The sequence below is a fragment of the Gavialis gangeticus genome, unplaced genomic scaffold (assembly GCF_001723915.1).
Source record: "Gavialis gangeticus isolate Ggan-Ray unplaced genomic scaffold, GavGan_comp1, whole genome shotgun sequence".
Classification (NCBI taxonomy): Eukaryota; Metazoa; Chordata; order Crocodylia; family Gavialidae; genus Gavialis; species Gavialis gangeticus.
Window position 1 is genome coordinate 1,242,284 of NW_017728994.1, and position 15,600 is coordinate 1,257,883.

At 40.5% G+C, this 15,600-nt stretch overlaps 1 protein-coding gene across 8 annotated transcripts in view; it reads left to right on the forward strand.

Moving 5' to 3' along the window:
* CCSER2 (coiled-coil serine rich protein 2) overlaps positions 1–15,600 on the forward strand; it is a 182,887-nt gene that overhangs the window by 28,329 nt on the left and 138,958 nt on the right. For all 8 annotated transcript variants that reach the window (XM_019502216.1, XM_019502218.1, XM_019502217.1 and 5 more), the window contains 2 exons: positions 5,922–7,396; positions 12,183–12,388. In XM_019502216.1, coding sequence (XP_019357761.1) covers positions 5,962–7,396; positions 12,183–12,388 — 1,641 coding nt within the window. In that variant the 5' untranslated portion in view covers positions 5,922–5,961. The remainder of the gene's footprint in view (positions 1–5,921; positions 7,397–12,182; positions 12,389–15,600) is intronic.

A 15,600-nucleotide genomic window follows, 5' to 3' on the forward strand; every position in this document is an offset into this window, starting at 1 on the left:
GGGCACCTGTCAAGGGGCGGGGCTACCCATGTGGCCCTCGACAGCCTGCCAAAACTGGGTAAGCGGCCCTCTGCCCATAATAATGACCACCCCTGGTCTAAAGCCATATCTATGATGGGGAAACTTACTGCCATGGTGGTGCTCAGAAGCATTTTGTTGTTTTAAGTGGGTTGCCTCTTAAACAGGAAGCAGTGTAGCCATTGCCACTTGGTGTTTCTGGTGGGTTAATTAGCACTGCTGATTGACAGTGCCAGTTAGTCTGCTCCATGCTAATAAGCTTACCCTTAGCACCATCTAGCTAACAAATTTTCTTCCACCCTGCTTCTCCCCAAGATGGTTTCAGTTCTCTCCAGCAAACCTTTTCAACCTGCTGTTGCCTGTTTCTTTTTCAGTAGTCCTGCAGAGTATGCAGAATCAGGCTATTTAAGTTTCAGTCTCAAAGCTATCCTAGAAAATCCCTTGCCAGCTCTCTCCCCCTTTTTGTTTTATAGTAAGGGAGAGTCAGTTCAAACATATGTCTGCCACAAGTTCAGACAAATATTTCAGGGGGTCTGATACAAAGTATGCCATTGTTTGTGGCTGCTTGCCTCAGAATCCACCATATCGTCTATGTAAAACTGAGCAGAGTTTTACGTGGGGACATAAACAGGTTCTATTCCTGTTATTGCATTACAATTTGAAATGCATATTTTAACACTTGTGCTAATAAATATTTGATTTGTATGATGGTATTTGCTTTGAGACACAACTGGCAAGGCATGTAAAAGGGCACAAAACAGTATGCTACAAGTACGTTAGAAGCCAGAAGAAGACCAGCAAAATTGCTGTTAGTATTCAATTCCATTTTATGTTATCAGATGTAAAAACTATATTCTGAGTATTCTTTTGAGATGTGCATAGAAGATACCTGTTCCATAGTGCTTTCCCACTACTAATTCTGGCAAAATTCTCATTACAGTGGTGGGAACTTCTGCCTTGTAAAGACAATATTGTTCCATCAAGGTTTACCTGTGCATATATCCAATCTTACCTGGTGTATTTTGCTATCCCAAAGAAAGATTTTACTGTATGCTGTTGTCTAAAGATGATTCCACCTCTCCCCCTGCCCTTTCTTTCCCTGTTTCTTTTAAAGATTTGACATGCAATTTTGGCAATTAAATCTGTATTAAAATCATATCTTTATGTAAGGGAGGAGTTGTGAATCATTTCTTTCCATGATATCTGGGTCAAGTATTTGCAGCCAAGACTGTCATTTCATGAATGTTTAATAATTGAAAAAAATAGTTTGTCTTTTGTTTCACTAATCCCATACAGTGATAAAAAAAACTTAAGGTATGTCCAAGAGAAGAAAATGTGAGAAAGAAATACAATACTTGTTGAACTTTTTAATATAAAGTTAGCCCTTAAGCTGTGAGATGACTATAAAATAGAATACCTTATTCTGTGAAAACTTGTATGACATGCAGGGATGGATTCAGCAGGGATGTGGTGGGACAGGACTGTTTAACAAACTAGCATAAATAAAGGTGTGTGAGTGGGGCACCAATTGAGAAGGGGTGCCAGGATGTCAATCTCCAGGGAGCCCATGCTGCCACCAACACAATAGCCAATCTTCTAGTAGCTTGTGGTGGTGAAGCAGTAGTGTTGACTACTGCTATTGCAACTGCCCATGTGTGAGGAGGTAAGCACTCAGCATCCTTTCCACCACCACCCCTTCCACCCAGAGTGCTAGAATATAGAGTTCTGCCTCTCATTTAACATCTAGTTGCATGTCTTCTGAAAAATTTGAGCATATCCACTAACTTTTTTCCCTCTTAATTGCTTTGTACATTGCATACACAGGTAGTTTTCAGAGTAATAATTTCTTTCTTGTTTCCAGTCTACCCTTTCCTCACAGGTGTTCTTTTCACTAGCACAGAAGTACCTGAAAGTGGTGTCACTAGCACACGCTCTTCTTCTTTAGAAATATTCTCTGCTTGGTTGGTGGGGAAATCATAAAACCGCTTCTTACTGTGTACTTCCCATTACACCTAAGAGTTCTTGTTTCCCTAGTCCAGAGTAGTGAATCTGAACATTACCTGGAGACATGCAATACTGATTAATCGCAGCAGGATTTCCATTTTCATAATCCTTCTGTTAGGTTCTATTAAGTGTTCCTTAATCGTGCATTTGCATCTCTTGTTTCATATCTTTTTAAATAAGAAACTTCTTCCAGAAAGGAGTGACTTCCAAGGGAATCTTCAGATACAAAAGATGTGAGGATAGTTTGTTGAATAAGTTAAAGTCATCCAAAGTGACGTGAAGTTTTAAGTGCTATCTGATGAGCTCTTACTTGCTTTAACTACTTTGTAACAGTGAAGCTTATCTGGTAAAACTAGCAAATTTGCCCTCCAAACTCATATGCAAAATTTAATTTAAAAATTGTCTTGCAGTATAGCATAAATTTGGAGATCTATCAAGAGGCCTCTGGGCAGGTGAAAGAAATCATTGAGATGTAATGTAGAATTGCTGTTGTGGGGAGAAATGATGCTAGGAAGACTATTGAAGATGGGAAAACAGTAAAGAACTGTGCATCTAAAGCCTAGTGGTGAATAGCTGGTGAACAGCTCTCTCACAGAAGGACTCTATTAGCATGTTTGTGGTGTGAGAAGTGTAAACCTCATATTATGGTGGATTGTTTGTAGCTGCTTTTACGCTTTGTCTCATATCATTGATTGACTTGGATCACAGGAGTTGTTGATGCTCAGTTTCCTGAATGGGAGGAGAAACTTTTATAGATTCATAGATTTCTGCTTCTGTGCTGCTGAGAGGGTCACTTCCCAGCCAGTAGGTGTGCTGGATATTTTTGTGCCCTAGGTGCAGCACTCTGCACTTGTCCTTGTTGTACTGCATCTGATTGTGTACTGCCCATGGTTCTAACCTGTCCCCATCTGCCTGCAATTGTTCCCTACCCTCTGGAGTGTGCACTTCACCCCACAATTTAGTATTGTCCACAAACTTGGACAGAGTACACTTCATACCCACATCCAAGTCACTGATGAAGATATTGAAGAGTATGGGTCCAAGGACTGAACCCTGTGGGACCTCACTACCCACATCCTTCCAGGTCAATACCGACCTGTCTACTACCATTCTCTGGGTGTGACCACTAAGCCAATTTGCCACTCACTGGAAGGTGTAAAAATCTGTCACAACCTCTTAATTTATTTATGAGAATGGGATGAGATAATGTATCAAAGACCTTGCTAACATTCAAGAAAATGACATCCACAGCCGTGAAAATGACATCCATCTGTTCAAATCAAAGGCACTATTTTCAGGTTTCAGTTGATGGCTTTTTTGTCAATTGACTTTTTGTTTTTTCTTGCCAAAAGCCATTATACTTAGGGTTTTACCCAACTCAGCAGCTCATCTCATGGGCAGATCATGGGGCTGGCTGCCATTTTCAAGGGCTTACTGTGGCTGGGGCCCCCCAACGCCTTTGGCTGAGGGGCCCCAGTGGCCCCCACCCTTTGCTGATTGGTTGCGAGGGCTATCCATTGTACAGCGCTGCCTCCTGCTGATTGGTTGAGCGCTGTCCGTCACGCAGCCCCACCTCTCACCACTGATTGGTGGAGAGAGGCAGGGCTGCACAACAGACAAAATCTGTGAATTTGTGATTTTTGGTAGGTCTCTCATTATATTTTGATGCATCCTGAGAGGAAAGTTGATTTGCATATTCATTCACTTATGCCTCATAACCTTTATGTATCTGTATGTCACTACATTAAAATAACATTTTCAATTCACCTAGAATTGTAATCTGATTTATATCAGACACAAAGTCTGACATTGTTTTAGAATTCGTCCAAAGAAATGAAGCATTAATGCATATCCACTGTAACTGATAGCTTGTTTACAAGATCAAAAATCAGGATATTGAGTCAGATCATTAAGGAATAATCTGAATATAAAGCAACCCATTCTCTCTAGGTACATGCATATTTTGCTAGCAAGTTTTTAGTTAAGGTTCTCTTTGGGACTTGGTATGTTAAGACTTGGCTAGAATGCAGTACTAATCCAAGAAGTACCTCTCTGAAAATGCTTTGAGTTTGGTGACAGTTCAGTGGCAGTGATAGAATATGCCAAGTTGACTGCTAAAAATGACATTTTCAGTTATAATCTTTACATACCTAACCAAGATAAAGCTGATACTTTCTTTTTATGGATGTTCACCTGCAGTAGAGGTGGACCTTGTTGTCCTTCTAGTCTATAGACACTTAGAAACATGAGCCTGGAGGCCCCTTTCCTGTGCAGAGGTAGCATGTTTCTCACATACCTGACTTTTTGTTATTAAAGGAGGATTCTTCTTGATTTCTGTAGAAGAGAAGTGAGAATGGGTACAGGTCCAGTTGTTTTTCTTCACAGGTCATGCTCATCAGCATAATTTTCAGCAAGTATTAATCTTAATCGTGGTGGAATTCTACTAAAAAAGTTTCTTGAATTAAAAATAAGAAATGCTAGTGTGAATGTAGTGATATTATGTCATATGAACACCCTCCCCCTCCCTCCTCCTCCCTCTCCCCCCTCAAAAAAAAAACAACCCCAAAACAAAACAAACCAACTTTGTATAGCAGGCAAACAAGGTTCTTTGGGTAGATACAATATTTCTTATTAGACCGGCTAGATAGTTGGAAAAATTGTTCTTTGCAAGTTTTCAGGCACAAACACTCTTTTGAAGACAAACACGGCTATGACCAACAACTGTGTAACAGGGACATTCACAATGTGTGTTATCTGTTGTCATTTATGAAATTTTAGAATAGCAATATTACTACTTGTGCAATTTTTACCTATCAAAAGTAAAAACAACAACCAAAAAAGCCCCCTTTATATTGATACAGGACACTTGAAAATTAAAGCAACCTGTTATCTGTGTTTGTGAGGAGATAAGCTGTAGTTTCTTTTTGGCATTCTTGTTCTGAGTTCTGAATGTGTTCAAAATCTTGTGCCTTATGCTTCACTTAGTGAACATCTTTGTTGCCCATCATGATCAGTGCACCAAGTCTGGGTAGTGGTTTTTATTTTTATTTTTAAATACTGTATTAAGCTATGAAATCTAATCTAGAAATCTTACAGTGTTCGTTGCCAAGCATTAGGAACTATTCAGCTTCTTGAGCAGGTGGCTCTCTAGTTCCTTTGTAGCATTGCTATATTGTTCTAATTATGAGTTGAAATTCTTCCGCTGCCCATTGTTTTCCTTTCAAAAGAAGCAAAAAAAGTGGGTAACTTATAGATGGGTTGGCTTATAATTAGAACCATATGGTATTAGTATATGGAACAGACATGGCCTCTGAAGGTGTTGCATACCTTTACCCGCACCATCTTGGTAGTGACAGGCTCAGTGCACAGGAAACAATGGCTGGCTGACTTGGATCACCATTGCCCACAGTTCCTGGGGATCTCTCCGATCTCTTCAAATCCAGTGAGAAACAGGAAGGGTAGAAACCCTGAGAGCCCTGTGGCAAGTCCAGGCTTCCACATCTCTGGCTCCACTGCAGGGAGGAGGGAACTGTGAAGCTTGGGACACTGTATTCTGGGACAGATCAAAACTGGAACCAAAGGCCAGGGAAAACCCTACGAGGTGAACTGGCAGGAAACCAGACAGAACTGGATGTACTTATAAAATTAGGGTTTGTTTTGCTTTATTTATTTATTTATTTGATAATACAATGGATTGTGCACTTATTATTTGAAAAAGACAGGAAATTTCTAGTCCCTTAGAACTAAAAAGTTGTAAGTTAAATTTAAAATATGTCAAAGTAAAATAAATAAATAAATACTTTCTTTCTTCCAGAACACAAATGAGCTGATTATGCTTTGCTATACTGTTAGAGTTGTATTAATTCAGATTTGTGTTTTTCTCACTTTCTCTTCCTCAGATTCAAGCAGCCTTGTAGGACCAATGCACCTGATTAGCTCATGGAAGAAAAAGATTATATCAGGACATCTTTGGTTTCCAGGTTACCGAAGTATGAAACAAAGGCTTTAGGCAATGTCCTACAGCCATTGTCAAATGGGACCACTGTTAATTTATCAGGGACTGCTCAAAGCAACAATGGCAAAAGTGGCACCAAGCACAATGGCACTGTTTATACGTCTTCCTCTTTTAACTGGAGAAAATCAAATAAATATCAACTTTGTAATCAGCGCGGTGGTGAATCTAACTTTGCTGATAATTCCAATGAAAAAATAAGTGATTCTGAAAAGTATTCTCAGTCTCGAGAAGCATTTGGTAAAGATGTGCACAGGGTGGGTTTGAATGACACTGCTTTACTAGCATCAAAAACATCCAAGCAAACCAATACGTTTGTATCATCTACAAAAGAATTAAACCCGAAGTCTTTGCCTGTACTGTCTAGTTCAGCAAAATTCTCCAAAGGTACATTATTAGGCAGAACTTCGTATTCTGGACTCAATGCTCCAAAATCTCGTTTAGATGGATTTTATGGAAATAGGCCTACTGTAGGCTTGCAGAGACCTAGAGTTAATTCTAGTGCCACCAGAAACAGTTCAGGAGAGGGTCTGGCACAATCAACAGACAATGAAACTTATTCCTGTGAAAAAATGATTAGATCGCAAAGTTTTTCACATTCCATTCCGAATTCTTTCCTTCCTCCTGCATCCCTAACCAGGTCACATTCCTTTAACAGAGCTGTGGACCTCACAAGGCCTTATCAGAATCAACATCTAGCCATCAGATCATCTCAGAGGTCAACTTTATTATCAAGAAATACACGGCAGTTGAATATACCCAGTGGAAATGAACCTTTAAAATATGGGTTTACTAGGGCATATAATGCCATATCAACCTGTGGTTCAAAAAAACCACTGTTATTAAATGAATCTGGAGCTGCAGCTGCTTTGGAATACCAAATGACTCATCCTTCTTTCCTGAAGCGTAATGGACAACAATTTACTGGAAAGATCACTGTGGGTGATAGCAAGAGTACAACTACTGACTCTGGTTTCATGGATAATAATTCTGAGATATCAACAAATAGTAATGAAATGGGTGAAAAAAAAGATGTAATGAAAAATGACAGTCACAGAAAAGAAGGAAGTGAAATCCTGCATGACAGTTTGGGAAAACATAATTCAAAAGTTTTATGTACGAGTGACGATGTGGATGAAATATCTATATCTTCCATGTCCTCTTGTGAGAAAAATGACCTAAGTGAAGACTTTAGTGATGATTTTATAGATTTAGAAGATCCAAATAGAATAATAGAAGCACATCTGGAAGAAGTCCTTATTCAAGAATTAGAGCGTGGAGCAACACCAATAGAGTCATTCAGTTCTCTCAAGGAAAGTGAAAGTTCTCACTGTAATGCTGATGATTGGCTAGATATGTCTGGTAAATACTTTGTTGAATTTCATTTTTTAGTTTCTAGATTTAAACATTTCTGTAGTGGAAATAATCTATTATGTAATTCCAATTTTTTTTATTGTTGGGATAAATCTTATTTTTTTTTTTTTAATTTATTTCCCACCCCTCCTTGTCTTTTTAAATTAGTGCAGAGGTTCATACTTAACCTCATAAGAATTACTTTTGGGTCCTGATTATATCTGGTTTTGAATATCAGATTATGCCATATTCCATATGTGCCGATAGTATTAATATAAGATAGTAAATGGAGGTGACTTCTATTAGAAGAAAGCCGTGTTCTATTTTATGCCCCTTCAGGTGAGAAATGTCATGTCAATCAGTGATATACAAAGTTAATCCAAATGTTAATGGCATTATGATTATTCTTGATACTTAGTTTAGTATACACTATGTGGGGCTGTAACTTAATGGATACTTTCTGTATTAGAAACTGAATTCTCTCTGTTACTAAATGAAATTTAACAACTTTCTGGTGATCATTTTGTGTAGCATGCTGTGTATCTATATGCATGACACTGTAATTGATGCCTATTATATCCTGCATGTGACTGAGCGTCACAGAGAAGTAGGACTGGAAGGGACCTCCATAGGTTAACGAGTCCAATGCTCTGCTTGAGGCAGGATCATCCTTATCCAAACCATCCTATACAAATTCATTGTCTAATCTGTTAGGAAAACTACCTTGATACAGTATAAGTCTTAATACTCTAACTCTGTGTCTAGCCCCATGGGCACCACTCTAGGTGTGGCCCTGTGTTCCTCCCCACCCCCTACCACTCCTCCCTGTGCTGCCACAGGGCTGGGCGGTGGCAGCAGGGAGGTGCTGCCACTAGAAACCCCCCTTCCCCTTCGTGCTTCCCTCCCTCTTTCTCTCCTTTCTTCCCCACTGCCTCCATGGCTCTGCCAGCTGTTGTTGCGGGGTGGGGCGGAAGGGTGGTGGCTCCCGTGCTTCCTCGCCCCCTCTGTCTGTAGTGCTCCAGGCCTTCGCAGCCACTCAGTGCGTGCCCTCTCAGCGGTGCATGTGCAGTTGGCTTGGACTGTTATGGACAAACAGGCAGACAGAGGCTTTTATTATATTAGAACGCTTGAGGTCCAAGGAAGAGCTCCCTTTTGCTAAAGAGGAAGGCAAAACCACCTGCAGTACATGCCAATCTGACCATTGGGTAAAATTCCTTCGTGACCCCAAATATGTTGATCAGTCTGATCCCAAGCAGAGGGGCAAGATCCTCTAGCCAGGAGTCTCTAGGTCAGGGGTCGGCAACCCCTGGCACGTGTGCCGAGCTTGGCACGCAAGGCCATTTTGCTTGGCACGCCGAGGCCAGCCCCGGCTCCAGGTAGCTGCTACCAGCAATGGCGCCTGGGCTGCTCCCAGCAGGGCTTGCAGCGTGCCAGCTAACTGCTGGGAGCATCCCAGGATCCCGGCTGGCAGCAGCTCCCCAGAGCCAGGGCAGCTGCAACTGGGAGGCTCCAAACAACTGTGCTGGGCTCCAGCATCAGCTCCACACCGGTGTGTGCAGGCGTGCTTTGGAGCGGGCGGTGGGGGAGGGGCCTGAGGCAGCGCAGCCCTGGTCTCTCCCCTGCTCCCAGCACCAAGGTGATGAGCCTCGCGCAGCTGTTTGTAGCCAGCCCAGGCTCTGGGCAGCTGCAGCAAGCAGTGGGCAGAGTGCAAACAGCTGTGCTGTGCTCATCACCCCAGCTTTGGGACACTGCAAGCCCTGTTGGGATCAGCCCAGGCTCCAGCAGCTACAGAGCCCTGGCTGGGGGGCAAGGGGCACAAGCAGGGCATCCTGCCATGTACCGCTTGCCCTCATTTTGTTTTTCTATCATGCTGGCACTCTGGCACCTTCCAAAGTAGGCATTATGGTGTTTTTCGGCACTCCGTCCAAAAAACGTTGCCTACCCCTGCTCTAGTTTTATGTCCCAGCAGGAGCATTGGTATAGCCCAGTCACAATTCACAGCCTTGGCTGCAACCAACACCCAATGCCTCTGAGGAAGGCTTAAAAAAACAGCAGGGGGAGGAGGAGCGCGAGAGAGGAAATTCCCTCCTAGCCCTATGCAGCAAACAGCAAAGCCCAGAAGCACAAGAAATAGGTATAGTAGAACATAAGCATAGTTATGTCCAGATCACTCCCAACCAGTGGCTCTCCATCCTCTTCTTGAACATCTCCAGTGATGGAGTGCCTGCAGTTTTCCAAGGCAATCGATGCCACTGCCTTGCTGTTCTAGTAGTGAAGAAGTCTTTCCTGGTATCAAATCTAAACCTGCTTTGCTGCAGCTTCAAGTCATTGGTTTATATCCTGCTCTCTGCAGTTAGAGAGAAAAGGTATTTCCCCTCTTTTTATGGCAGACCTTCAGGTATTTGAAGACTGATATCCTGTCTCCTTAAGCAACTTTTCTGCTAACTGAACATGTCTACTTCCTTCAACCTCTCCTTGTATGCCTTATCTTCCAAGCCCTTTTATCATTTTTGTTGCAAAATCATCTGCTACTTTTACTGATCTCATTCTTTCCTGGCTGTACAGACGTCTGTAAAAGTTTAAATGTTTTCAGAAGACCTTTAATAGATCATTTTACATTTAACCATATAGAGCATGGCAGAAACATTTGCCATAGGAGCTATGTTTCTAAATTCCTAAGGCGATATAAAACTATGTTATGCCTAGGAACTTTGTACAAATTCAGAATCAGAAATTATAGCTCCTATAACAAACAACTGCTTCATTTTGCTTGATTGTATATTCCAAGAGGAGCTCCCAATCCCCTATAATTCTTTCTTACTCTTCCCAGGCATAACTTGTGCTTGGTTAGGGTTGTAGAGCTCTTTTATTCCCTCCCCAGCTAAAAGACTGGTATGGAACCTTATTAAATTCTGTTTTACACAGGTAAATTAAATGTAATTAGAACCTAAACAGTAAGTATCCGAAATGTCTTACGTAGTGTTCTTATGCTGTAGATATGCAGCTACAAGGTCGTGGGGGAGGGATAGTATTATGCATCTGCTGATAGGCAGAAGCAAAGGAGATATAAGTCGCTGGAATATTACGTTTTCTATAATTTTACTTTCTAAACACATTTTCTACATTAGATGCTGGTTTGCACTGAGGAATACATTAGTATAGTTACTCAAATCCAAGACAACTTTGAATTTAAGTCAACACTTCATTTTCTATACATGGAAAATTCGTAAGCTTGTTAATTTTTCATGCATAGAATCTAATTTATTAGGGGTAGGTTTTAAGTTTGTTCCCCCCTTCCACTGCTGCAGCAATGATAAGGATGTAAGCAGCAGTGGGGGAAGGAAGGGGGCAGGCAGCAGGGGGAGTCGAGCCGGCTGTCTTGTGCCTGAACCCCCTGTTTGTTGGTTTCTCCCCTGCCCTCCCACTTTGCACTCAGTTGTGGCCCCACTATGGCCAGGGCATAGAGCAAGTAGTGGCTTTGGCACCTGCTGGTCCAGGTAGCAGTGGTTAGGATAGTGGCAGCTCTAGTCCTGGGTCTGGGTCTGGGTTGGAGCTAGAGCCAGGGCCAGGGCCAGAGCTGCTGCCACGGTCACTGCTGCTTGGCTGCATGGGGCTAGAACTACTATGTGCTCTGTACCTGGGGCTAGGGAGGGGCTGCAGCTATAACTAAGGGAAGGTGGTTGGGGAATAGGCTGTCACCCTGCCTCTGACCCCAAACTGAGGTCGGGGCCAGAACTGCAGCTACAGCAATCTGCCCCCTCCCTTGTACTCAATCCAAGATGAAGATGTTGAATGGGGAATGGAGAGAAAAAAATCCTTGTTGTAAAGTAGAGTATATATGGTAATGATATTCTTAATTTTTTTTCAAACCTTAAGTTGGGCTTTGAATGCTCTTTTTAGAAATCCCAGCTGTGGAAGGATGCTGGTGTTACTTGATAAGCTACTGAAAGGAGTATGTGTTTTGGTTTATTCGCAAGCTGGAGGTTGTAAAAAGAGCATGATATTCAGCTGAAAGCCGTCTTTCACCATAATGGACTCTCTGAACTTCTTTGCAATTCTTCTTTCTAGGCTGATCTTCTTTCCCTGTACCAGCTTCTGAAGATCTTTCCTTTTTGCCAAGAATGTTCATGGGGTTGTAATTGCTCCTCTTTCTCCCTGCTTTGCCATATCTTGGATGGCTCTTCTTTGAAAAATTAGTAGCAAACACTTTCTCTCTAGGCAGCTTGTGCTGTGGCTAGCTCTGTTCTATTGGTGATGTGTTAACTTCCCAGAAAGAAGGGCAAGTAGGACTAACATAGAGCCTGTAATTAGAAGTAAAATGGAAGAAGTAGTTTTTTTTTAATTAAGCAAGATTTGAACCAAATATTTTTAAAATTCTTATGGTATAAGAAAAGTGTAGGTAAAATGAATTAAGCCACCTTTAAGGGCCTGTAATAGTAAAATGCCTCCATCTATAACATTGCTACAAATATTATGCATGAAGTAGTAAATATGTAACTTTTCATGATATAATCAATGCCACTGAAGGATTTTTGGGGAAGGCTGTACTAGCTCTTGAAAAACTATCTTCATGTATATCTGTTATGCCAAGCATCTCTTACTGTATAAGGTATTTTTAATATTTTTCACTCGTATTTTTCTACGTTCACAGCTTAGTAACATTAGTAATTACTTTTAGCTATCCTTTTGCAACATTTATTTCAAGTCCCTTTTACCTGCTAATAACATAGAACATAAATGATACTTTTACTGTAAATAATGTTTTGGATTGACTCTCTCTATCTCTTTCTCTCAGCAGTAAATAATAAAAATCAAAGCCCAAAGCATACTTTTGGGACCAACTTAATGTCTCCAGATACGAATTGCAGAGCTGGCTCCTCTTTTGAGCTTTCTCCATCTGATAGTTCTGATGGAACCTATATGTGGGATGAAGAAGGCTTGGAGCCTATTGGGAGTGTCCATCCATGTGGAAGTTATGAGTCTTCAGAAATGAACAGTATAGTAAGTATATGATTTCTACAAGTATTTGATATGATCAATTATTAAACTTATTCAGGAGCTAGTGTTAATTTAATAATAGAAATTCTCACAACAATAATGAGGAAAGAGTAAAACAAATTGTCTTAAATATTGGCATAGGTACTCTAATTTCAACTCCTGGCCTGAAAAAAATACGTTGATGTACATACTCCCCCCCCCACCACCACCAAAAAAGAGACTGGTACTGAAATAGTTATGTTCTAGTTACTGTGTGGTGGTGCATGGAATCTTTAAAGTACTTTCTCTCTTCCAGTCTGATGCTAATACTCTACCCCCTTCAACCTTAAATCCAAGAGAGAGAAGGTAAGGGGTTAACCTCAAAGTTGATACTTCTTCACCCTCTTACTTATCATCACTCTTCCTCAGGGCAGGTTTGTTCCAGCCTGGTAAAGATACTCCCCTTTTACCTATATTTTAATTTGACTTTAGGAAGTTTTCTAGTTAATAGGACACTGTTTTGGACACTAACTCCAGCACATGACCAGGACAAGGTTCAGTGTGTCTAGAATTTGAGAGAGAAATGCATACAGAACAGACTGATATCTGAAGAGGAAACTGCTGTCTTTGATCTGAGACTCCAGTGCTGAAATACATATAGGTGATTTACTGTATATTAGAACTTATGGGTGTTTCTGGTCTGAAAATATAACTAATGGGGAGAGTTCATAAGCACTGCTCTGGAGCAACTTTGCTTCATTTAAGTTTCAGCAGCAGCCCAGAAGCTTTTTGTTCCTTTTTTGTTAGATATTTATTTCTGGAGTTCATGGCATGCATATGTCTTTCCTCCTCTTTTAGTTTGAGAGTTTCTGTGAGTGGCAAGCGATACATTACTCTAGAGCAGGGGTTCTTAGACTTGAGGACACTTCATTAGACTCGAGGCACCGAATAATTCTTGCGAGTAGAGTGGCACCGAATTTCAAAAACTATATATTACAGTGCTTAGCTCCTTGCAGAGGGGCTGGGTATTGGACTGGAAGATCATTTGGGCAGGAACAAGCCTGATCCTGGGTTTATCTACTTATTTCCTTACATTTCAGGGTACCCTTCAAAGTATCTAGTGGCATCTCAGGGTGCCCTAGCACCGTGGTTGAGAATCACATGGTCTGTACAGTTATGTAGCATCTAAATATTAAAAACAAGTATAGAAGCTGTAACCATAGTATCATCTTCAACAATGATGTATTTATATCAAAGAAGGTGATCACTGTTTTGAATAAGAATCGTGTAGGAAAGGCTTGTGTGTTTGAAGTAGTACTGGGATTAAATGTAGCCGTTTTCTTACAGTCAGTACTGGATCAATCCCTCAGTTTGAGTTCTGAGGATGACTATGCAGTTTTATGAAAAGTGACTCTGTGGCTCTAGCCATGTTTATTTGAGCAGTTTCAATTGGATGTTACTATTTTCCTGTCTTAAATAACTGTGCCAGAGATAACTGCTTACTTCCTGTAGTGAATGATACATTTTTGAAAAAAAGCACTTTGATATTTTTCAGGATGCAAGAAGCTATATGGAAATTAGTGTTAATAATATGTCAATATTGCATGGTAATCCAGAAGAGATCCCATGCAAAACTATGCATGTCTTTAAAACTTATTTTATGAAGATTCTTAAAAGTAAAATAGGGTGTTTGTTGCATGTTAGTAAATGCATAGACAGTGGTGGTAGTAGTATGAGTTTATTTACAGCATTTGCTAAAATACATATATGATACACGTTTGAGAGATTCTACACAATCTAGTAGAAACTTTCAGAAATAAGAAGTTCTGCTTTGCTTTCCCATGTCCACTGGTCTAACTAATCTGATACAGGTCTTTAATTTCCATTAGTGAATAGGAGTTGCACATGGGCTTTTGAACAGGAAAATTTACTGTCAAGTAGTTCAGTTTAGACGCATGTTTATACACAGTTTGAATACAAACATTGACAGTAGTAGTACACGAACTTAATAAAATTCCTTGCTGTGAGGGTCTGCATAATGAAGTGTGGTGTCATATAATGGAAACTGATTATTTGTGTGTCTCCCTGTGTCATAGGAAAAGTATGTTGGTATTCAGGGCTTGAAGCTGAAAGAACAAATTTATTACAGCGTGTTTTTTCTTTTCTTTTCTTTTTACCATAATAGGATTCATTACTGAATTTAGATATTAATGTCACTTTTTGTATCCATTTTAATGCTTAATCTATTATTGGGTTTTTTTTCCCAACCTTAAATGGGATAAATATCAATAATGCATCTTTTTATTTTTATTGTGCAGGTACACATTTAGCACTTAAAATGCTAAAAATCTTTAGCATTTTAAGTGCTTTTTGAAATTTCTTTCAGTGATTCTATCATCCCTGTTATGTTTACTCAGTGTGATACTAAACTGCATCTGTATTACTGAGCTGGGCAGGACACACAGGGTTCATAACATCTCTGTGGTCCCTGTGCACTGAGCTGATTGTCGGCTGGGGCCAGGGACCTGTTTGGTTTTGAGCCCCAATAGACAATCAGCCAATTTGGTTTTATTTTGCTGCTGCAAGAGGAGCATAGACTCCCCCTATCCAGCAAGTAACATGTGATTGGGATCTAATCCATGACCCAAAAATTGTGTGTTCTGCCATGTAACTGTGTCATGGTATAGTGGTTGGGATTGAGGATTAGATCTTAACACATTTTTAAAGTGAACATTTGTCAGGTGCCTTACCTTAAGTTTTCAGAAACACCCAGAAAACAGTGACTGTACAGACACTTTGGACATGTTCCTGCTCCTGGATCAGTATGTTGGGGGACTATACTAAATATGTTTGTGGCACAACTATTTTTGGTTCCCTAACTAGGCCTAAGCAGTAGGTATTGAGATGTGTTGCTCAGCCAAGTTGTATTGAAATAGTTTTCACCTTTTTTCGTTAAATGATTTTTAAAAGGAAAAAAAAGTGGTGCTGCTGCTAAGGATAGGCTGCTCTGTGATAGGAAGCTGACTCTCTTCCATTTCATGACATTGCAAATATAATTTCTGTTTTGATCTTTAGTGTGCAGAAGGAAGTTAAACCCTTCTTCCCCCCACCCTGAATTAAACAGGTTTATAAAACCGTAAACCATTGTGCAGTTGATAGATCTGATTTCTCAGAAGTGGAAATAGGAAAAGCCTGTTTCAACAAAAGTGTGTGTGTGTGTGTGTGTGTGTGTGTGT